We start from the raw sequence: 24,590 nt of genomic DNA on the forward strand, positions 1-24,590 counted from the left end.
GATCTGCATATAGTGATAGGATCTGTATATAGTGATAGGATCTGCATGTAGTGATAGGATCTGTATATAGTGATAGGATCTGTATATAGTGATAGGATCTGCATATAGTGATAGGATCTGTATATAGTGATAGGATCTGCATATAGTGATAGGATCTGTATATAGTGATAGGATCTGCATGTAGTGGTAGGATCTGTATATCGTGATAGGATCTGCATATAGTGATAGGATCTGCGTATAGTGAAACGATCTGCGTATAGTGATAGGATCTGCATATAGTGATAGGATCTGTATATAGTGATAGGATCTGTATATAGTGATAGGATCTGCATGTAGTGATAGGATCTGTATATAGTGATAGGATCTGTATATAGTGATAGGATCTGCGTATAGTGGTAGGATCTGCATGTAGTGATAGGATCTGCATATAGTGATAGGATCTGTATATAGTGATAGGATCTGCATATAGTGATAGGATCTGCGTATAGTGGTAGGATCTGTATATAGTGATAGGATCTGTATATAGTGGTAGGATCTGCATATAGTGATAGGATCTGCATGTAGTGATAGGATCTGCATGTAGTGATAGGATCTGTATATAGTGATAGGATCTGCATATAGTGATAGGATCTGTATATAGTGATAGGATCTGCATATAGTGATAGGATCTGCATATAGTGATAGGATCTGTATATAGTGATAGGATCTGCATATAGTGATAGGATCTGCATATAGTGATAGGATCTGCGTATAGTGATAGGATCTGTATATAGTGATAGGATCTGTATATAGTGATAGGATCTGTATATTCTGATAGGATCTGCATATAGTGATAGGATCTGCATATAGTGATAGGATCTGTATATAGTGATAGGATCTGTATATAGTGATAGGATCTGTATATAGTGATAGGATCTGTATATAGTGATAGGATCTGTATATAGTGATAGGATCTGCATATAGTGATAGGATCTGTATATAGTGATAGGATCTGTATATAGTGATAGGATCTGTATATAGTGATAAGATATGCATATAGTGGTAGGATCTGTATATAGTGATAGGATCTGTATATAGTGATAGGATCTGTATATAGTGATAGGATCTGCATGTAGTGATAGGATCTGTCTATAATGATAGGATCTGCCTATAGTGGTAGGATCTGCATATAGTGATAGGATCTGTATATAGTGATAGGATCTGCGTATAGTGGTAGGATCTGTATATAGTGATGGGATCTGTATATAGTGATAGGATCTGTATATAGTGATGGGATCTGTATATAGTGATATGATCTGTATATAGTGATAGGATCTGTATATAGTGATGGGATCTGTATATAGTGATGGGATCTGCGTATAGTGATAGGATCTGTATATAGTGATAGGATCTGCATGTAGTGATAGGATCTGTATATAGTGATAGGATCTGTATATAGTGATAGGATCTGTATATAGTGGTAGGATTTGTATATAGTGGTAGGATCTGCATATAGTGATAGGATCTGTATATAGTGATAGGATCTGCATATAGTGATAGGATCTGTGTATAGTGATATGATCTGTATATAGTGGTAGGATCTGTATATAGTGATAGGATCTGTATATAGTGATAGGATCTGTATATAGTGGTAGGATTTGTATATAGTGGTAGGATCTGCATATAGTGATAGGATCTGTATATAGTGATAGGATCTGTGTATAGTGATATGATCTGTATATAGTGGTAGGATCTGCATATAGTGATAGGATCTGCATGTAGTGATAGGATCTGTCTATAATGATAGGATCTGTCTATAATGATAGGATCTGTATATAGTGGTAGGATTTGTATATAGTGGTAGGATCTGCATATAGTGATAGGATCTGTATATAGTGATAGGATCTGCATATAGTGATAGGATCTGTGTATAGTGATATGATCTGTATATAGTGGTAGGATCTGCATATAGTGATAGGATCTGTATATAGTGATAGGATCTTCATATAGTGATAGGATCTGTATATAGTGATATGATCTGTATATAGTGGTAGGATCTGCATATAGTGATAGGATCTGTATATAGTGATAGGATCTGTATATAGTGATAGGATCTGTGTATAGTGATATGATCTGCATATAGTGGTAGGATCTGCATATAGTGATAGGATCTGTATATAGTGATAGGATCTGTATATAGTGATAGGATCTGTATATAGTGATAGGATCTGTATATAGTGATAGGATCTGCATATAGTGATAGGATCTGTATATAGTGGTAGGATCTGTATATAGTGGTAGGATCTGTATATAGTGATAGGATCTGTATATAGTGATAGGATCTGCATATAGTGGTAGGATCTGTATATAGTGATAGGATCTGTATATAGTGCTAGGATCTGTATATAGTGGTAGGATCTGTATATAGTGCTAGGATCTGCCTATAGTGGTAGGATCTGTATATAGTGATAGGATCTGTATATAGTGATAGGATCTGTATATAGTGATAGGATCTGTATATAGTGATAGGATCTGTATATAGTGATAGGATCTGCATATAGTGATAGGATCTGCATATAGTGATAGGATCTGCATATAGTGCTAGGATCTGCATGTAGTGGTAGGATCTGTATATAGTGATAGGATCTGTATATAGTGCTAGGATCTGTATATAGTGGTAGGATCTGTATATAGTGCTAGGATCTGCATGTAGTGGTAGGATCTGTATATAGTGATAGGATCTGTATATAGTGATAGGATCTGTATATAGTGGTAGGATCTGTATATAGTGATAGGATCTGCATATAGTGATAGGATCTGTATATAGTGGTAGGATCTGTATATAGTGATAGGATCTGCATATAGTGATAGGATCTGCATATAGTGATAGGATCTGTATATAGTGATAGGATCTGTATATAGTGATAGGATCTGTATATAGTGGTAGGATCTGTATATAGTGATAGGATCTGCATATAGTGATAGGATCTGCATATAGTGATAGGATCTGTATATAGTGATAGGATCTGCATGTAGTGATAGGATCTGTATATAGTGATATGATCTGTATATAGTGGTAGGATCTGCATATAGTGGTAGGATCTGTATATAGTGGTAGGATCTGTATATAGTGATAGGATCTGCATATAGTGATAGGATCTGTATATAGTGATAGGATCTACATATAGTGATAGGATCTGCATGTAGTGATAGGATCTGTATATAGTGATATGATCTGTATATAGTGGTAGGATCTGCATATAGTGGTAGGATCTGTATATAGTGGTAGGATCTGCATATAGTGGTAGGATCTGCATATAGTGATAGGATCTGTATATAGTGATATGATCTGTATATAGTGGTAGGATCTGTATATAGTGGTAGGATCTGCATATAGTGGTAGGATCTGTATATAGTGGTAGGATCTGCATATAGTGGTAGGATCTGCATGTAGTGATAGGATCTGTATATAGTGATATGATCTGTATATAGTGGTAGGATCTGCATATAGTGATAGGATCTGTATATAGTGGTAGGATCTGTATATAGTGATAGGATCTGCATATAGTGGTAGGATCTGTATATAGTGATATGATCTGTATATAGTGGTAGGATCTGCATATAGTGATAGGATCTGTATATAGTGGTAGGATCTGCATATAGTGATAGGATCTGCATATAGTGATAGGATCTGTATATAGTGATATGATCTGTATATAGTGGTAGGATCTGTATATAGTGATAGGATCTGCGTATAGTGATAGGATCTGCATATAGTGATAGGATCTGTATATAGTGATAGGATCTGCATATAGTGATAGGATCTGTATATAGTGATAGGATCTGCATATAGTGATAGGATCTGTCTATAATGATAGGATCTGCATATAGTGATAGGATCTGTATATAGTGATAGGATCTGTATATAGTGATAGGATCTGTATATAGTGGTAGGATCTGTATATAGTGATAGGATCTGCATATAGTGGTAGGATCTGTATATAGTGATATGATCTGTATATAGTGGTAGGATCTGCATATAGTGATAGGATCTGTATATAGTGGTAGGATCTGCATATAGTGATAGGATCTGCATATAGTGATAGGATCTGTATATAGTGATATGATCTGTATATAGTGGTAGGATCTGCATATAGTGGTAGGATCTGTATATAGTGGTAGGATCTGCATATAGTGGTAGGATCTGCATATAGTGATAGGATCTGCATATAGTGATAGGATCTGCATATAGTGATAGGATCTGTATATAGTGATAGGATCTGTATATAGTGATAGGATCTGTATATTCTGATAGGATCTGTATATAGTGATAGGATCTGCATATAGTGATAGGATCTGCATATAGTGATAGGATCTGCATATAGTGATAGGATCTGCATGTAGTGATAGGATCTGTATATAGTGATATGATCTGTATATAGTGATAGGATCTGTATATAGTGATATGATCTGTATATAGTGGTAGGATCTGTATATAGTGATATGATCTGTATATAGTGGTAGGATCTGTATATAGTGATAGGATCTGCATATAATGATAAGATATGCGTATTGTGATAGGATCTGTATATAGTAATAGGTTCTGATGCGGTTGCACCTGGGCCCAGGAGGCTTAGGAGGCCCATAAGGCCTCTCTTCTTCATATAAGGTGCCCAGGACTATGAGTAAAGCAATATAGTTGGGGGCCCTGTTACAGGTTTTGTATTGGGGCCCCGGAGCTACAAGTTACGCCTCTGATTCCAGCTGTCATCTTTCTGCGATTTGACTTCCTCTTATCTGCGGTCCTACGCCAGTCCCGTATCTTATATTAAGTTGATTCAGTTTACAGATTTTGCTGCGCTCCCCGTTTGGGCAGTTTCCCCGTACGGACCGGCACTACCGATCCTTTACTCTTCTGTATTGTAGATTGGATACATTTTGGCTCGGCTCTTATATTCCTTTGTTCTTTTTGCTTTACTGCATCACACAATGTCGGTCCTGCTTTCACAGCATTCAGAGACGTACACCAGCGCAAAAAGGACCTCAAACCCACCTCATATCTTCGCTGTTGCTGATGTAGCTTATCAGTCTATGGTTACCTACAGTTCGGATCAGGTAGGTGCTTTGTTTCTTTATTTTTCTCTTGAGTAGTATTTTTATAACATCATCGACCTTCTGTTTGTATAATTGCATCATAAGTCAGTCGTATCGTCCTCAAGAACTGTATATACTGTAGAGAGTGCCTGCAGGTCTCTACTACACAGCCATAGGAGGTCCATGGACAGATGTAGCAATTGTTAACATGACTATCAAATCATGCTAACTTAATTTACAGCATTGTGCTACATTACAGTTAAAAGCGGTATCTGGGTGCAGGATCAGCTGATCAGCAGGGATACTAAGCAGTGGATCCCCACCGATCATCTGATCCTCCAGCCCGCTGTCAGTGCAGCCAAGCCAGATGTCCTCATTGGGGTTGGAGCCAGTTGTGTAATAGAAGGCATCACTCCTACTGATTTCAATGGGAGCAATGCCTTCTGTTACACTTCCATCTCTGACCCCAATTCAGATGTCCAGATTGGTTTGATTGGTGAGCATACAAGTTCACAAGATAAATACAGCACCAGCACCAAGCTCAGTACATAAATATAGCCCCAAAACAAAGCTCAGTACATAAATACACTAGCATAACCAATCTCACTGCATACATACAGCACGAAGCAATCTCCATACATAGATGCAATACTAGAATCAAGTTCACAACATAAATACAGCACCAGAACCAAGCTCAGTACATGAATACAAGAGCAGAACTAAGTGACTGTGTTGCAAGGGCACTGACGGGCTGATTGTGGCAACTCTGAACATCAGAGGGGAGGAGAAAGAGCCAGGAGGAGGATAGTGCCCCATAGAGAAAGAAGATCATCTGGCCGGGCTAACCTAAGGGGAAAGATCACCCTCAGCATACATCCACCTGATGTCTCCTCCCTACACCCTGGTGCTCGGCGCCCGGTGTGACTGCATGGGTTGCATGTAGCCAAGGCTAGCCATATTTACTGGGCAAGCAGTGGTGCCAAATTCTTTGCCAATGGGCTTCTACCAACCTCAACCCCCCAACTCTGGATATTGCCAAAAGTTGTCCATGTTGTATTTTGTTTATAGGAGAATAAACCCTCCCGGCTTTGTGAGGCATCCTGATGTTTATTTACTGAAGGGTTCAGAAACCAAAGCATCATTCTTGTAATGCAGTAATTCTTGTCTCACGGACTTATCAAAAAAAATAATACAAGCTCCGCTCTGTTCTTCCAACTAGTGCATTGTCATTTCTGGTGAGAGCGGCGCCGGGAAGACAGAAGGGGCTCATCTCCTGGTCCAGCAGCTCACAGTCCTCGGAAAGGTGAACTCACATGTTATATCGCTACAAAGTAAATAATAATCATGAGCAATGAAACAAGGATGCAAATTGTATCTACACAAAGATGCTGTATGTCTCCAGGTCAATAAGGGGCAGCTTTCATTTCCCAAACACAGAAATTGTCTACATGACAATAACCTGACCATATAGTGTCACACTGTTGAGACCACACCCGTGTGAACGAGCCCTAATAGTGACCCCTATAGTGGTCGCTGTAGTAATAGCGACCCCTATAGTTGCCCCAGTAGTCATAGTGACTCTCATAGTGGCCCCCGTAAAAATAGTGACTCTCATAGCGGCCCTAGTAGTCATAATGACTCTCATAGTGGCCCCAGTAAAAATAGTGACTCTCATAGCGGTCCCAGTAGTCATAATGACTCTCATAGTGGCCCCAGTAAAAATAGTGACTCTCATAGCGGCCCCAGTAGTCATAATGACTCTCATAGTGGCCCCAGTAAAAATAGTGACTCTCATAGCGTCCCCAGTAGTCATAATGACTCTCATAGTGGCCCCAGTAAAAATAGTTTCTCTCATAGTGGCCCCAGTAATAATATTGACCCCCACAGTGGCCCAATTATTAATAGCAACCCCCACAGTGGCCTAATTAATAAGAGCGACCCCACAGTGGCCCCAGTAGTAATAGCGACCCCCACAGTGGCCCCAGTAGTAATAGCGACCCCCACAGTGGCCCAGTAGTAATAGTGACCCCCACAGTGGCCCCAGCAGTAAGAGTGACCCCCACAGTAATAATACTAACCCCCTCAGTAGTAATAACCCCACAGTAATATTATCCCCTCAGCAATATTAACCCCCCATAGTAATATTAACCCCCCTCAGTAATAATATTATCCCCGCCAGTAATATTAACCCTATAGCAATATTACTCCCCTTCAGTAATATTAACCCCCCCTCAGAAATATTAACGCCGCTCAGTAATAATAATCCCCCCTCAGTGATATTAACCCCCTCAGTAATAATAGTTCCACCCCAACCCATATGCTTACCTCCTCCTTGCTGTCAGCTCCGCTCCCCTTCTGCTCACGCTGAGCCCGGGTGCACTCTGACATCAGTGTATGTGCCTGGAATGCTTCCTCCCTGAGTCCTCTCCTGCGGAACTGAGAAGCAGGGGACTCAGGGGAGGAGGATCCCGGCTGCACACTGACGTCAGTGTGTGTGCCAGGATCAGCGCTAACAGAGTGATTACCAGCGGGAAGCTGCGGCACCCCAGCTGGTAATAGCTTCAGTGGTGAGCGGCCGTCGGCACGCTGTGGGCCACATGAAATGGCAGATGGTCGGATTCGTCCTGCAGGCCCTTGTGTTTGACAACTGTGCCATAGAGCATCTCTGGGATGAGGTAGAAAGGGGTATTACCACCGAGAAGAGGTAGCCCAATACGCTACCAACCCATATGCTTACCTCCTCCTTGCTGTCAGCGCCGCTCCCCTTCTGCTCACGCTGAGCCCGGGTGCACTCTGACATCAGTGTATGCGCCCGGAATGCTTCCTCCCTGAGTCCTCTCCTGCGGAACTGAGAAGCAGAGGACTCAGGGGAGGAGGATCCCGGCTGTACTCTGACGTCAGTGTGTGTGCCGGAATCAGCGCTAACAGAGTGATTACCAGTGGGAAGCTGCGGCACCCCAGTTGGTAATCGCTTCAGTGGTGAGCGGCCGTCGGCACGCTGTGGGACACATTAAGGGGGTTGTCTCACGGCAGCAAGTGGGGTCATACACTTCTGTATGGCCATATTAATGCACTTTGTAATATACATTGTGCATTAATTATGAGCCATACAGAAGTTATTCACTTACCTGCTCCGTTGCTAGCATCCCCGTCGCCTTGGATCCGTCTAAATTCGCTGTCTTCTGGCGTTTTTAGACGCGCTTGTGCAGTCCGGTCTTCTGCCTTGTGAATGGGGCCGCTCTGCCGGAGAGCTGGTCCCGCGTCGTCATCGTAGCTCCCCCCCGTCACGTGTGCCGATTCCAGCCAATCAGGAGGCTGGAATCGGCAATGGACCGCACAGAGCCCACGGTGCACCATGGGAGAAGACCCGTGGTGCATCGTGGGTGAAGATCCCCGCGGCCATCTTGGAGAAGGAAGAAAGAAGTCGTTGCAGAGCGGGGATTCGGGTAAGTAATATATCTTTTTTTTTTTTTTTTTAACCCATCCTTTGGGTTTGTCTTGCGCCGAATGGGGGGCCTATTGAAAAAAGAAAAAACCCCGTTTCAGCGCGAGACAACCCCTTTAAATGGCAGATGGTCGGATTCGTCCCGCGGGCCCTTGTGTTTGACAACTGTGCCATAGAGCATCTCTGGGATGAGGTAGAAAGGGGTATTACCACTGAGAAGAGGTAGCCCAATACTAAGTCATAAATACAGGGCTAAGCTCCGTCCCCTAGGGAACGAGCCAGAATGTTCAAGGCGCTCAAAAGGCACCCTACAAAAGGAAACACAACTGCACAACAGAGTTTCCTGGTTTAACCTGCCTACATGAAGACTGAAGATGCTTATCCACTATTTAACATCCGCACCCCCATCTAATTTGTGGCAACTACTAGAAGCACGCTTGCCACATGGGACAATATTCCTGTAGGAAGATTTACACCACTACGAATTGCTGCGGTTCTGAAAACCAAAGGAGTCCAAGCGCTTCTACCATGTTTCTCCAAAGATAAGTCACTGTCTTATATTATTTTTTTCCCCAAAAGAGGCACAGTGTCTTTTTTTGGGGGGAGGGGGGTCTTATATTCACCTGGTCTGTTGCATCTGGGTGCTTCGCTCTGGTCTGCGGCAGGCTGCAATGTCCTCTGCGCTGACATATCACTCTCTTTCTGGTGATGAGGCTTTGAATACCCCGCCTCCAGCAAGCGAGTGCTGTGATTGGATCACGAGCACCACTGGCTCAGCCAATCAGGTTCCGCGCTCGATGAACTAATCACAGCCATTCAGTGATGTCATTTAGTGAATGGCTGTGAATGATCGAGCGCCAGCTCTGATTGCCTGGTGCTCGATCCAATCACAGCACTCGTTTGCTGGAGGCAGGGTATTTAAAGCCTCGTCACCAGAGAGAGAGTGATATGTCAGCACAGAGGACACGGAAGCCTGCTGCAGCGCCGTAGACCAGAGTGAGGGACTCACGCTGGTGTTTTTTTTTTTTACATGTAGCCTAGCTAGGGCTTATTTTTGGGTGAGGGCTTATATTTCAAGCATCCCCCAAAATTGGGGCAGGGCTTATTTTAGGGGAAACACAGTAGATGGGGCTCTACTAAAGCGTCTGTTCAGTGTATATTCAGAATATATTCAGTATACATATATTTCAGTTTTACTCCATTTAGATTTTTTTTTTTGTGGCCCCAGTGTCTAAAAGAAATAGTATAATTTTCTAGCTTTATTGTAAAATGTAATTAATCTGGATATTGTAAATCACTGATTAAACATTTCTTCCTTTGGGGAACAGAATCATTGGTGGAAAATCAACATAAAAAGAACTTCTCTTCATGCCTGAAATTTACCCAGCGACTCTTTGGGAATTTCCATAGAAAAACAGCATTATTTAACTTTTACTAAATTAATTACATTTGTCTAGCTGAGCTCTTCAAGGGAGGGCGATGATATTTGTTCAGATTCATAGAAAGCACATTGCGAAAAGACGACATTCTTCACCATGCCGAATAGGATCGGTCTGGAAGGGCAGTTGGACCCACAATGATCTCATATTCATGACCTATTCTAATGATAGGTTATCATAATCTGAGAAAGTCCTGGATGTACAACCCCAATGCCAAAAAAGGTTGGGCTGCTACGTAAAGTGGAAATAAATGTAAAGAAAAAAAGAATCTAATGATTTGGAAATCTCATCTAACTATGTTTTATTCACAATAGAATATAGAACACACATCAGAGGGGGGGAGGGGGGACACTTTTCCATTTCATTAAAAAAGTAACTCATTTAGAAATTGATGGCAGTAACACATCTCACAAAAGTTGGGACTGGCTGGAAAAGTAATTGGTACTAATGAAAAACAGCTGGAGGGTCAATTTTCTACGAAATCACATGACTATGTATAAGAATAGCATGTTAGAGAGTAGAGATGAGCGAGTACCTGCCCGCTCGAGAGAAAAGGTTCGGGTGGCGGCGCGGGGGAGCGGTGAGTTGCGGCCGTCAGCAGGGGGGAGTGGGAGGAGGGAGAGATCTCCCTTCCATTCCTCCCCGCTCTCCCCCACAGCTCCCTGCCCGCCGCCGGCACCCGAACCTTTTCTCTTGAGCGGGCAGGTACTCGCTAAGGGCAATGCTCGCTCGAGTGATTGCCCTTAGTGAGTATGCTCGCTCACAACTATTAGAGAGTCTTTCAGAAACAAAGATGGTCAGAGGTTCACCGATCTGTGAAAAACTGTATCTAAAAGTTGTAGAACAATTTTAGAAAAATGTCCCTTAATTTAAAATTACAAAGACTTTGAATATCTATCATCTGCAGTCCATAATATCATCAAGACATTCAGAGAATCTGGAGAAATTCATGTGCACAAGGGACAAGACCGATGGTCAGTATTGGATGCTTAAGATCTACGGGACCTCAGGTGGCACTGCATTAGTAACAGGCATGATTCTGTAATGCCAGTCACTGCATCACTGCTCAGGTATACTTCCAGAAATCACTGTCTGTGATCACAGTTCGCTGTGCAATCCACAAATGCAAGTTAAAGCTGTAGCATGCAAAGAAGAAGCCATATAGCAACACAATCCAGAAGCGCCGGCGTCGTCTTTGGGCCAAAGAGCATTTAAAATGGACTGAGGTAAAATGGAAAACTGTTCTGTGGTCGGATGAATCAACATTTGAAATTCTTTTTGGAAACCGCAGACGTCGTGTCCGGACTCAAGAGGAGAGCATCCATCCAGCTTGTTATTATGTATTTCTCCAGATTCTCTGAATCTTTTCATGATATTATGGACTGTAGATGGTAGATATTCAAAGTCTTCACAATTTTACATTGAGGAACATTTTTTCTATAATTGTTCCACAGTTTTTAGATGCAGTTTTTCACAGATTGGTTACCTCTGACCATCTTTGCTTCTGAGAGACTCTGCCTCTCTAACAGGCTCATTTTATACACAGTCATGTGACTTTGTAGAAAGTGACCCTCCAGCTGTTGTTCATTAGTACCACTTCCTTTCACAGCCTTTTGTGACCCATTTAGAGATGAGCGAGCATACTCGCTAAGGACAATTGCTTGATCGAGCATTGTCCTTAGCGAGTATCTCCCCGCTCGGCAGAGAAGGTTCGGCTGCCAGGTCAGCTGACAAGTGGGTTGCGGCAGCCAGCAGGGGGGAGCAGGGTGAGAGAGATCTCCCCTCCGTTCCTCCCCGCTCTCCCCCGCAGCTCCCTGCCCGCCGTCGGCAGCCGAATCTTTGCTCCCAAGCGGGCAGGTACTCGCTAAGGGCAATGCTCGATCGAGCAATTGCCCTTAGCGAGTATGCTCGCTCCTCACTAGACCCGTCCCAACTTTTGTGAGATGTGTTGCTGCCATCAATTTTTCAAATGAGTTCATTTTAAAAAAATAAAATGGGAAATGTCTCCCTCCCCTTCTGCCATGTGTTCTGTGTTCTACCATATAGAAAATATTCATTGAGTTCTTTTTTTTTTTTGCATTTATTTGCGTTTTAAACAGCGCCCCAACATTTTTGGAATTGAAGTTTTAATTAATGGTGAACAAGCCCATTTTCTTAAAGGTTTTGCTTTATATCCTAAGAATTGTCTTGCTTAGTGGCCCAACAAGTCTCAATTCAGCACTGCACAAGGGACAAGCCGAAACTACAGGAAGTAGCGACCCCATGGGATGCCATCTTTTTGTCTTACAATAGAGAGGAGGAGGCCTTTCCTAAAATAGAATGGAGGGTTTGGGTGATGAAAAACCATTAAAGCGTGTTGAAGCAGCGGCAGTATTTACAGTCCAGCAGTTTTCATTGAGCCAAGTTACAGTCGCAGTCTGTTTCCACTTTTCTAGGCGAACAACAGGACCTTACAGGAGAAGATCTTGCAGGTGAACAATCTGGTGGAAGCCTTCGGAAACGCCTGCACTATCATTAATGAGAATTCAAGTCGCTTTGGGAAATACTTAGAAATGAAATTCACCAACAACGGAACGGTGGCGGCGGCCCAGATTAACGAATACCTGCTGGAGAAGTCCAGAGTTGTCCACCAGGCCATGTAAGTTGTTACAGTCTTGTTTCACAGTTACATTTCATTTAGTAGGGTCCTAATTTGCTTGTGTGAGTCATTGCCTTGTGGTGTTTGTTCGCATTGAAGCCTGGTTCATACAAATCAAATTTTCTTGAGAAGAACAGATTTGTCAGTAACCAGGCTTTGTGTGTCTTTATTAGTAAATCACTTGTGGAATCTGCAATTTCATTTTAATCTCCTTAATTAGCGTACAGAGGTTCACTTACTTTTTCTACGTGCATTGTGGATGCTTACTCAATATGATCAGTAGTGTTGAGCAAACCGAAACAGTTGAACCTTGTTGCGGGTCACATTGCTAAGAGTTTAGTTCAGTGCAAACCCCAACCTCAGGTGGCTTGCTTGGTCGAACACACTTAAATTATTTCTTCTTTATCTTCTCCCCATTAATAAATGTATGCACTATATGAATAAAGGGGATTATTATTGTAGGAAGAAACCCACACAAACACAAGGAGGACATACAAACTCCGTGAAGATGATGCCAAATGTGAACCTAAGATCCCAGTGCTGCAAGGTAACAGTGCTAACCATTGAGCTTCTTCTACCTCCTTCTTCCTCCTCCTCCTTAGGAAAAGGAAGATGAAGAAGTTTGGTGGCTCAGTGGTTAGCATTGTTGCCTTGCAGCACCACAGTCCTAAGTTTAAATATGACCAAGGACAACATCTGCCTGGACTTTGTATGTTCTCCCCGTATTTAATAATAATAATCACATTTAGGCCCCTTGTCCACGGCAGTGATTTCGCCGTCTGAAGCTTTCCATAGCATTGCTATGGAAAGCGTCGGCCCCGCATCCACAAGCAGACAATCACTGTGATTCTCCGCTCTGGGCCATCAATTCGCAGCATGCTGCAAATTGCCCCGATTCTCCGCGGTCAGCCTATCTATCAGATTACTATCAGATTAGGCTGACCTGTGGAGAACCGTCTGCAGCTCCTGCTCCCGAGCATCGGCTCCTGCGGCGCCCGTGGACAGGGGCCTTATTGAGGAAGAGAGGAAATACTTTTAATAACTATAAGGCTAATTTCCCACAGGTTAGCGTGATACTGGATTGTGAAACTCGGTCCGATATCACGCTCGGGAATGTGCGATTTATCCATGGATACAAGGCGTTTTTCTTTAAAGATGTCTCTCACCACTTCAAGTAAAATAGAGACCCTCCGGTGCAGCTTTCAGCCACATCGGAGAATCGGCAAGTGTTTCCCACTGTTTTCAATGGCAAGCCTCACATCGCCCTCACATGCATGTTGCACGCTGTACGAGGTGTTTTCTGACCCCATTGAAAACAATGAGCGAGGTGTTCTGAGGGAATGCCCAAAGACAGGACATGCCGCGATGCACCACAATGCGGGGGGGGGGGGGGGGGCACTCATATATATGACCCCATTCAATAGAATAGGGTTTATATTCGCAACACACAAGTCTCGCACGGGTTTCTCGGCCAAGTGAGAGCGGCCTCAGTGTTCTAACCAGTTTTAGAAGTATTGGTGAAGTTCTGAACTGGCTGAAACGGCTGAATTTAACTTTTCCAAAGTTCACCCCACACTAGAACAATACAACTGTCTTCATGCTACTAGCTATATAGTGTTTGTCTACAAGCAGATCGCCTTTATTAGTTAGCAATGCAGAAATCCAGGTCCTTCCAAAGGGTTCACTTAATTTTATTGCAAATGTTTGTAGAAGTGCAGTACTGAGTAATGTAAATGGAATAGTAATGGGCACTTTGTAGATCCCGCTGTAATATATCACATATCACACACTGTAGCGGCAGCTCTGCTCGATGTATAATGACGCTCATGTTATGAGAACACAGAGGTAGAAAGTCATAAATACCTACAAGCGTTCCTAGATCTCTAACCAACCCCAAACAGCTAGATGTTACCACTATCCAACCCCCGCGGTAGATGTGACCTTGGATGGGGCCACTCTGACACTCACCCGTCCATTCGGCCCTTCAGTTACATTTCCTGATCACTGCACTGCCCGCCACATCCTGGTTCTGTAGACAGGAGCGGAACGTATAAATAGCCTAATAGGCGGTTTTAGAGGTTTTCTTATAACCAGATTTATTAGCCAACCCAATTATAAAAGCAGTGCTTGTCTCCAATGTGGCGCCCCCCCCCCCCCCCAGGGAAGAATAAATAACTGCAACATTGTAGCTTTTTCAAGACTAAAGATTTTTTTTGTTTTTCCATTCCCGTTTTTCATCTTTGCATTTTGAGAGCTTTCACTTTTATATGTTTCCATCGACACATCTACGAGAGGGCGCGCTTCTGGCGGGAACGGTTGTACATTTTTATTGGCACCGTATAATGTATTCAAAAAACTTTAGCAATTTCTAAATGAAGTGAAATATAAAAAAAAAAACTAAATTGCATCGTTTGGCAAAGTTTTGTTTTCACAGCGCTCATAAAAATGACACGCAAACCTTATTTAATGGGTCAGTGCGATTACGACGATACCACATTTTTATAAAGCTTTTTTCGGTTGCACTATTTTAACCCCTTCACGCTCCAGGGCATACAGTTATGTCCTGGACACACAGGGTTTGTATGGAAATTGATTGTGAATCATCGATCCAGCTCCATACATGGCGGATACTGGCTGACAGCTGACACCGGCCCACAATAACTGCTATCAGTGTGAACACTGATCATTGCTATTAACCCTTTAAATGCCCCAATCGGTGTTCAGGGTCCTTAATACCCCACTTTGCCTGTGAATGCTCGCCTGTAGCATATCTTCATAGACTGTATGTCAGAATGCGGTATAATGCAATACTATGGTATTACATTGCGCTGTGTGAATGATCACAAGTTCAACTCCGTTATGTGGACTAAAAAAATGTATAAATGATCAAAAAAGAGTTTCAATTATTACAAAAAATTAAAGGTAGCAAAAAGTTTTTAAAAATCTATATTTCCCATATTTATAATAAAAAATTAAAACAATTACAAAAACATATTTGGTATCGCTAACTCCATAAAAGTCTGATTTGTACTAAAGTAACATTATTTATCCCACAGGGTGAACGTTGTCAGAAAGAAAATACACAGCGCTGATGGAATAATAAAAAAGTTATGATTTTTTGAAAGCGAGGAGGAAAAAACAAAAATGAAAAAAAGGCCGGGTCATTAGGAAATAAAAAAATAAATAAAAAGTTTGCTAAAAAAAAAAGAGTTTTATGTTGCCATCTTCTGACCCACCCACAACTTTTATTTTACTGGCCATGATGCTATATGTGGGCTTGGTTTGTGTGGGTAGTAGTTCCTATTGGTACTATTCTGTGGTATATACTGTACAACTTTTTGATTGCTCTTCATTCAGTTTTTTCTTCGAGACTGGGTGACCAAAAGCCCCATGTTGGCCTTGTGAATTTTCTTCTCTGACAGCGTTCTCCATAAATAATAGAATATTTTAACTGATCAGACTTCTATCAACGCAGCAAAACCAATTGTTATTTTTTATGCATAAACTGGAATTAGAACTTTTTAAAACTTTTATTTTTATACTTTATTAAACTTATCTTTGCTGTTTTTTAAGTCCCCATAAGAGACTTTAATTTGCAATTGCTTGACCTTTTCCACTATGTTGTACATTTACCGGCATCATATTAAAGGTATTATGCAGTTGCAAAAAACTACTGTGGGTCTATCTTCAGGTTAAGTCATTAATAGTAGATTGGCAGGGGTCTGCAGCCCAGGACCTTGTCAATCAGCTGTCCTCTGGCCTCCATGGAGCTGTCTGTTTCCTGTAGAAATCAGCGCAATGTATGAGTGCACTGGCCTAGAGAAAGGTTGATCCGTGGGATCCCTGGCTGCAGACCACCACTCATTTACTAATTATGACCTATCCTGAGTTTACAATTGGACAATCCCTTTAAGCACTTCCACAGCCAGGACTTGATAGGCTGAAACCTGTTGCAGGTCTGGGAGCCTTCACATGGCAACTGAACAAAACCCAACTGTTATGGCCACTGGTCATGGCTGATGGCATCTCATACCTCCTCTTTCTACCATTCATGGTCAGCCCCATATTCTTTGTGTCACCTATGACAGACACTGTGTCTTTTCTCCCCAAACTTCTGGTGCAAAAGTGTTTGTCTAATGTCCATGCCTGTCCTACTTGGCTTTCCTGGTTTCTCTCCTCCTAACTTCAGCTTGATCATTGACCAATGATTTCACAGTCTGCTCTGACTTTTGGCCTGTTTCTCGACTATTCAAGAAATCTGCCTGTTCAGAGCTCAGCTCAGTTCCGTGACTACTTTTCTGTTAAACGTTTAGTCCGGTGTCGCCAGTAGAACAAATTGTGATTTCAGAAGCCTGATGTAGGACTCCGAGTAGGTTGGAAAGCTTGCTGTAACATCATGTATTTTTGTTAGCCAATAAAAGGTCTCATATCTACAAGACTATGTGGTTTCTCTTAATGAGAATAATCACATTTTACTTTTCAGTTTAGATCCTCCAGTAACACATTATGGTAAACCTAATAGAGTTGCATCAGCTGACTCTTAAACAAGACTATTTTTGGGGCAGCGGTCTGGGGTTTCCAGCAGCAAAGACCAGATCCCAATTGTGGGTTAAAAGGTGAAAGTCAAATCAGTTTAAAGGCACAACAGATTCATGTCCGCTGTTGTGATATCCACAATCTCATTGTGGGGGGTGATCAGGGCAAGGAGCGAGTCTCTCACCTCTGTCCAGCCATTTAAATGCCACAGCCAGTTTGATTGCCGCACCTAAAGGATTCATGACTGGGATCAGAGTTATCTCTCATCCTAGCTTCTGCAACCGGGTACCAGCTGTAGCAGGAATGGTTTCCAAACCTGCTCCATACCCGCCCTGTAAAATGCAACGAAAATTGATGTTGAATTATGTGAAGAAGTCAAAAAAGAACAAATCTATTATTTCTCTTTTACCCGTCTGCCATCTGATTAATGAAACTGAACTCAAATCTATGAGCCATTCTCACTTTTGTCACATTTTCTTTTTTTTCAGAGGAGAGAAGAATTTCCACATTTTCTATTACATTTACGCCGGATTGTCGGAAAAGAAGAAACTTGTCCATTATAAGCTGCCAGAAAACAAGCCTCCCCGGTAATGCGATAGATTAGAGGGAAGCGTCTTACCAGTGACGGCGAGTTATTAGTTTTTCTATCTCATTTAAGGGCTCATCATTTATCTCTCATCTTTCAGATACCTACAGAACGGGCACATTAAGATGGTCCAAGACTTTATGAACAACTCCTTCTATAAATCTCAGTTTGACTTAATTGAGCAATGTTTCAAAGTAATAGGCTTTACAATGGAGGTGAGTGATTCCATCCCGCGGCCCCCTTTGTGTTGTACATGTTTCCACTGTATCCCCAAATGTTTGTTTCAGTGTCCCACCGCTCTGATATGCATGCTTGAAAGTGGTAACGATTCATTGTACTCATTTTATTCACTTTGTAGACTTATATGCCCCCTTCTTTCCTGATGTCCTTTATTGCTGCACTATGAATGGAATGGCACTGCGTATGCTTGACTGCCACTCTATTCAGTCTCCTACTCAATAAGGTTGAATGAACCGAACTAGTAGAACCCTGTTTTGGGTTGCACTCTCATAAAAGTTGAGTTTGGCACAAATCCGGACCTCGAACAATTCGTCCTGGCCAAACCCGCTAGAGGAAGAAGAGGCAGACGATGGTGGTTGTGAGGCAGGCGGTATTGTGTATGGCACGGCGATGGCAGGCAGAGGCAATGTGCATTTTTGAAAAACAAACTTTGCCTCAGAACTGTTTGCTTGTCCCTTAAACGTTACAGAATATCAACCGGAAGTTTACACTTATGAATATTTAAAGAACAATCTCCATGCTACACTTTCAGAGCCCCGCGGCCTGCGGATCCAAGGCACCATAGGTGTAGGGTATATTTCCTTCACTCCGCCGGAGCAGCAAGGCTCTTCGAACTCTCTGATAGCTAACCATCTTCATAGTAGTTTTCTATGTGCATCACTTCACTCCCTAGTACATTCTCGAAGGTTCGCAACGAACTTACATCGTGGGCTAACGCAACATAGGTGCCAGAGTGCATCAGCAATCCGCATAACAGCGGACCCAATGCACCATAGGTGCAAATCGTCATCTCATTACAGCATTCTTGTACGCCATGACCCGGGTATAATGGAGTCGTCCACTGCAGTCTTCCCCACTCCTTTTGCACCACTTAAAAAACCCTTAAACAGACAACCTCGTCTTTGGATTAAGTTGGCTAAAGCAACCATTTTCTTATACAACATAACATAAAATAACATTCCTAAACCCTGATAGAAAGGGAGATCTTTGGAGCCTCAACCAAAAATTCTGCCGCCTCACCAGCCAGAGAAATAGTAGTAATGCTTCCCGTCACACATTAACCGGCAACGTACAGATACCAAAAAATAGATAAAAACAGCCCGCGCTACTTGAGGAAAAAATCCAGAGGGAAGGTTGTGACCATGGATAAATATATCCTCCTTTATTAAGTGCAACGCGTTTCGTCGCTAGCATGCGACTTTATCAAGCGACTCGGGAGACCCTATTTCCCACATTATGCCTCCCATCTCATGGAAACTGACTCGGGAAGCCCAAAACTCACCACCTGGTTTCTAGTCGCCTACCTCCCGACACCAAGGTCCGCTAGCCATCCACAGGCTAGCTTCTCAAACCATCTTTGCAGGGGTTCTGCCCTGTCAAAGCCAAGAGGCGACAGACACCACTAATCAATCAAAGAGGGGAAGGTAGCTATCCAGCCCCTGCCTTCCCCAGCACCAAACATTTGCACTGATCCAAGGACCCCCCTTTACCACTTCCATGATGAGCTACGTTATCAACCCCCCCGATTCAAATTGGGCGGGTGGAACTCTTCTCCGTCCCTGCTGTACGTCCTTCTTCCATCTTCTTCAACGGTCTTTTCGGTAATAAGCTCCTCCTCCTTCATTCTCGTACCTTCTACACTTACTCCCGTTACACCCCCCTTTCTTTAACCCTCTCATTCTATCAACCCTTCCCTCCCCATCGGCCCTGTTATGCCTGCCTCTGCTTACAGCCCCTATGGCTTCAGCTCCAGAATTTCTTAATCTGCTGCTACTCCGAAGTGCCTTGTCATCCACCATACAATCACTGCTTATCACTTTGGTACACAGCATCACTTCTCCACATCACCATTTATATACTAACCCCTGTTATAATACACATTATATCCTATATCATTACACATCCTGTTTTCTTCAGGGATCAAGTTCCTTGCGGTAAGGGAGACTCCATCTCCTTCCACGCAACTAATCATCCTTGGTCCCAAGGTCGTCAGGACCCATTTGTTACTTCACCTACAGCTGTGTCCCTCCAGCATGGGAGAATGATCACAAATGTGTCTCATGCCACTAACAGTTTCTTTAGACAATCTATGGCCTCTTAGCTGCTCCCAGGCCTTTTTCCTATTCAGTGGTCTCCCCCACTTAATTGCTGGTTCTCTGCAGCACCAGGCTTTCTCTCTTTTTGTCTGTGTCTGCTCTGTGCCTTTCTGTTTACAGGACCACCGCTACCCTGTTCCTACACATCAATTTTAGGGGTATTTGTGAAGGTTCAGTTCAAACTAATTCGGTCTGAACCAAACTTTTTTCCAAAGTTCGGTGAACCAGTCACACAAAACTTTGCAAAAGTTCTCTCAACATTGTTGACAAAAAATCCAACAGGATGAAATCCTAACAAGGAAAAGGGCGTCGACCATCTTTTGCAAGTTGTCTAACAGCTTTTAGTTTTTTAAGGCCTCGTAGTTTTTTGGTTTTCTACCATTTTATATTGTATTTTTAGGCAACATTCACAGATTCACACCAAAATTCTCATCAAACTCCACATGAGACAAGCTGATTATGCTCCATATGTGGATCCATATGAAAATCTGTACCAAAATCTGTCAGAAGCCACATGATAATTTTATCGCTGATTTTGGTGCAGATTTAGGGCGTCTTCACATGGGGGAATTATTCGCAGGATTTTCCACATGAATGCCACCACTAAAAACCACATCAAAATCTGCCTTCTGTTTTTGGTGCGAATTTGCCCTGTCAATGGGTATGACCGCACGGCAGAACTCACTGCGCAATTGTTAGCGCGAATTCTGCCTAAAAAAATTTGTCAAAATCGGCGTGGTTTCTGGAACGGATCCACAGGCGGCATCTGTCAGTGGGCAAAATCCGTGTGTGGAATTCTGATGCAGAAAATAGAGTTTCCAAGTCTAGAATTAACATCCCTTTGTGCGCCTGCAGATTTCAAATCCGTGAACATGAAACATCTGCGCCGTATCGACGACAACGCAGACTTCTATTACAGAAATGGAAGACGTTTACGATGCGGATTTATTGAGGAATTCCCATGTGAGCGAGGCCTAAAACATCCGCATGGGACCTTTCACGCGGGACAGAATTAGGACGCACGGGTATTTCAGCGTTGCAATATGTGCGCAATGCTTGAATTCCGCACCTGTTAAAATCTGACTATATTTACTATAAAAAACACAAAAATTCAATTCCGCAGTGGAAAAGCGTTCTGCCACGGAATTACTGACGTCTTACGGAATTGTTGTTGCAGATTTCTAACATATAGGAGATGGAATTCTGTTATTAACGTCTGCAGAAAAAATGTAAAAAATTCCACAAGCCGTAGAATTCCGCAGAACCCATTCCACAGTTAAAAACGCAACGAAATCCACAACTGCGCTGCATCCTGCGGACAATACCATCCTGTGCAAAAGGTCCCTGAAGGACGACATCTAAGGGCGTAAACAGGAGAAAGTATCTGTGGAGGCATTTCTGTACGTGAAAATCTCGCCCATTTAACGCAACAAAGCAAAGGCATTGATTTCAATGGATTCGTTCAGACGAACGTGTTTCTGGCGTGCAAAGTCTTCGTAAGATAAGCAATAAAGAGAGCAATACATTTCACTCCCCCCCCCACCCTTTTGGTCATTAGGTTTGCAATGCTAAAGTCAGCTGCCTAGTCATTTGGAACCTGATTAGCCACTCCCAGCTGTTTCCTAGTCGCACCTTAAACTTTCACTATAATATCAGTGTAAGCTTACATGCCACGCGGGTGGCTGCCACGCGAATATGAGCTGTATTAAAGTATGAGCTGGAGAAAGTATGATACAGTTCCATCATGGCAGTTCGACAGGGTAGGCGACAGGTAGGCCACAAACTCTGCCTTAATACCTTACACTTAAAAGCTATCGCTAATGTTGTCACCTCTGTTCTCATTCTTGCTCTCAGTTTCAGAACTTCTTTCAAGTACCCACCTCCAGGGGGCACTATACATATTAGCCCCTCTCTCCTGTCCTCACCTATGCACAGCTCGCATGCACTCTTTACCTTCTTGCTTAGCCTCAAACCCCCTCATGTCACTAACAAAAATAACAGTCATCCTCATAAATCTCCTAACCATCTGCTCACCCTCGCTAGCCTGCTGCAACTAGCTGCTGGGGATATCTCTCCCAATCCTGGCCCACCCTCCACTGCTCCCAGCTATCACCCCTTACCTGACTTACTAATAAAATCCCCAAGCCCAACTGCTAGCCCATGCATACCCTCCCCTGACGCCTTTAAATGTGCCCTCTGGAACTGCGAGTCAGCATGTAATAAACTCCCCACTATCCACAACTTTTTTACTGCCAAATCCCTAAATCTGCTCGCTCTCACAGAAACGTGGATCCAGCAGTCTGACACGGCTTCCCCTGCTGCACTGTCCTACAATGGCCTGCAGTTCTCCCATACCCCGAGACCAGATGACAGGCGTGGCGGAGGAGTAGGTGCTCTTCTCTCCCCGAAATGCACCTACCAGGTCATCCCCCCTGTACCCTCACTCACCTTTCCATCCTTTGAGGTACATACGCTACGGCTTTTCCGTCCGCTGTCCATGCGAGTAGCAGTTATCTAACGCCCCCCAGGTGCTGCTCGCCTGTTTTTGGACCACTTTGCTGCCTCCCCCCCCCCCCCACTTCCTATCCTGTGAAATTCCAACCCTCATCTTACGTGATTTTAACATCCCCACTAATGACCCCAACTCCCCATCTGCCTCTCAGCTTCTTTCGCTCACCTCCTCCCTTGGTCTCTCTCAACTCACAGCCTCTCCCACTCACAGGGCTGGCAACACTCTGGATCTGGTCTTCCTCCGTCTCTGCTCTGCTTCCAACTTCACTTACTCCCCTCTCCCACTCTCGGATCATAACCTCCTCTCTTTCTCTGTCATGCTCCCTAACATCTCTCCAGACCCACCTACCTACAGTACCTACAGAAACCTAAAGGCCATTCACACCCAGAACTTTGCTGAATCCCTACAGTCCTCTCTGTCCCCCATCTCTCTCCTCACCTGCCCCAACCTGGCTGCCGCTCACTACAACACCACTCTCAAACATGCCCTGGATGAAGCGGCGCCCCCCAGGACCCGAGCCATCCGATGTAGACCACGGCAACCCTGGCTCACGCCTCAAACCCGCTTCACCGGCGGTGCTCTAGAAGTGCTGAACGGCTGTGGAGGAAATCGCAAACGGCCGCAGACTTCCTCCACTACAAATTCATGCTCAGATCCTACAACCTTGCCCTCCACCACGCCAAACAAGTCTACTTCACCTCTCTAGTGTTCTCACTATCCCACAACCCTAAACAGCTCTTTGATACTTTTCACTCCCTTCTCAGCCCTAAACCGCAGCCCCCGGTGACGGATCTCAGTGCTGAAGAGCTGGCTGCTTACTTCAAAAAGAAAATTGATGACATCCGTCAGGAAATAACTTCCCAATCCCAGACTAGCCCTGACCATAGTCTTGTAAGCACTGCATCTAGCTCCTGTTCACTGTCTGTACTCAGACCAGCGACAGAGGAAGAAGTCTCTAAATTGCTCTTCTCTGCTCGCCCCACCACCTGCGCTAGCGACCCCCTCCCCTCACACCTCCTCCGTTCCTTCTCCCCAGTGGTCATCTCCCATCTCACCACTATATTCAACCTCTCTTTAACCTCTGGCATCTTTCCCTCTTCTTTCAAACACACCATCATATCCCCACTGCTAAAGAAGCCGACTCTGGACGCGACTGATGCTGCCAACTACCCCCTACATCCAATCTCTTGCCCGAACATGTCAGCTGCACCTCAAGAACATCGCAAGAATCCGCTCTTTTCTCACTGTAGACACATTAAAAACGCTTACTGTTGCCCTCATCCACTCCCGGCTCGATTAATGCAACTCGTTGCTGATCGTCCTCCCCTGCACCAGACTCTACCCTCTCCCATCCATCCTGAATGCGGCAGCCAGACTCATCTTCCTGTCCAGGCGCTACTCAGACGCCTCTGCCCTGTGCCGGTCACTGCACTGGCTGCCCGTTAAATACAGAATTCAATTTAAACTCTCTACCTTCATCCACAAAGCCCTCCACAGTGCAGCGCCCCCCTATATCGCCTCCCTCATCTTAATCCATCACCCAGCCCGGGCTCTCCGCTCTGCTAACGAAACCAGATTGAGCACCCCTTTAATTCGAACTTCTCATTCCCGCCTCCAAGACTTCTCCAGAGCAGCACCAGTCCTCTGGAACGCACTACCAAAGGCTACCCGAGCAATCCAGGACTCACAGAACTTCAGGTGTGCTCTAAAAACGCACCTCTTCAGGGAGGCATACCGCATTCCCTAAACCAAACTCCTCTGCACTCCGCCTGATAACATGCTCCCTGACCTACTGACTGCAATCCCTGCTAGCCATCATAAACCACTCTTGCAGTCATAATGATACTGCCATCACACGGCTGAATGTCTGACCATGGTCTATGTGTATATCACCCCCCACTCTCTAGACCGCCATACCGTGCCCATCTCCAGCCCCTTTACCTTCTGTTATCACCCCATTACTTGTAGTATGTAAGCTCGTTGGAGCCGGACCCGCACCCCTATTGTTTCCATCAGCTGATTACT

At 43.7% G+C, this 24,590-nt stretch overlaps 1 protein-coding gene across 1 annotated transcript in view; it reads left to right on the forward strand.

Annotated features, from left to right (window-relative positions):
• MYO3A (myosin IIIA) overlaps positions 1–24,590 on the forward strand; it is a 236,852-nt gene that overhangs the window by 127,141 nt on the left and 85,121 nt on the right. Inside the window, exons 12-16 of the mRNA XM_066584921.1 lie at positions 4,990–5,094; positions 6,293–6,376; positions 12,393–12,595; positions 17,620–17,718; positions 17,818–17,932. Coding sequence (XP_066441018.1) covers positions 4,990–5,094; positions 6,293–6,376; positions 12,393–12,595; positions 17,620–17,718; positions 17,818–17,932 — 606 coding nt within the window. The remainder of the gene's footprint in view (positions 1–4,989; positions 5,095–6,292; positions 6,377–12,392; positions 12,596–17,619; positions 17,719–17,817; positions 17,933–24,590) is intronic.

This window comes from Eleutherodactylus coqui, chromosome 12 (genome assembly GCF_035609145.1).
Source record: "Eleutherodactylus coqui strain aEleCoq1 chromosome 12, aEleCoq1.hap1, whole genome shotgun sequence".
NCBI lineage: Eukaryota > Metazoa > Chordata > Amphibia > Anura > Eleutherodactylidae > Eleutherodactylus > Eleutherodactylus coqui.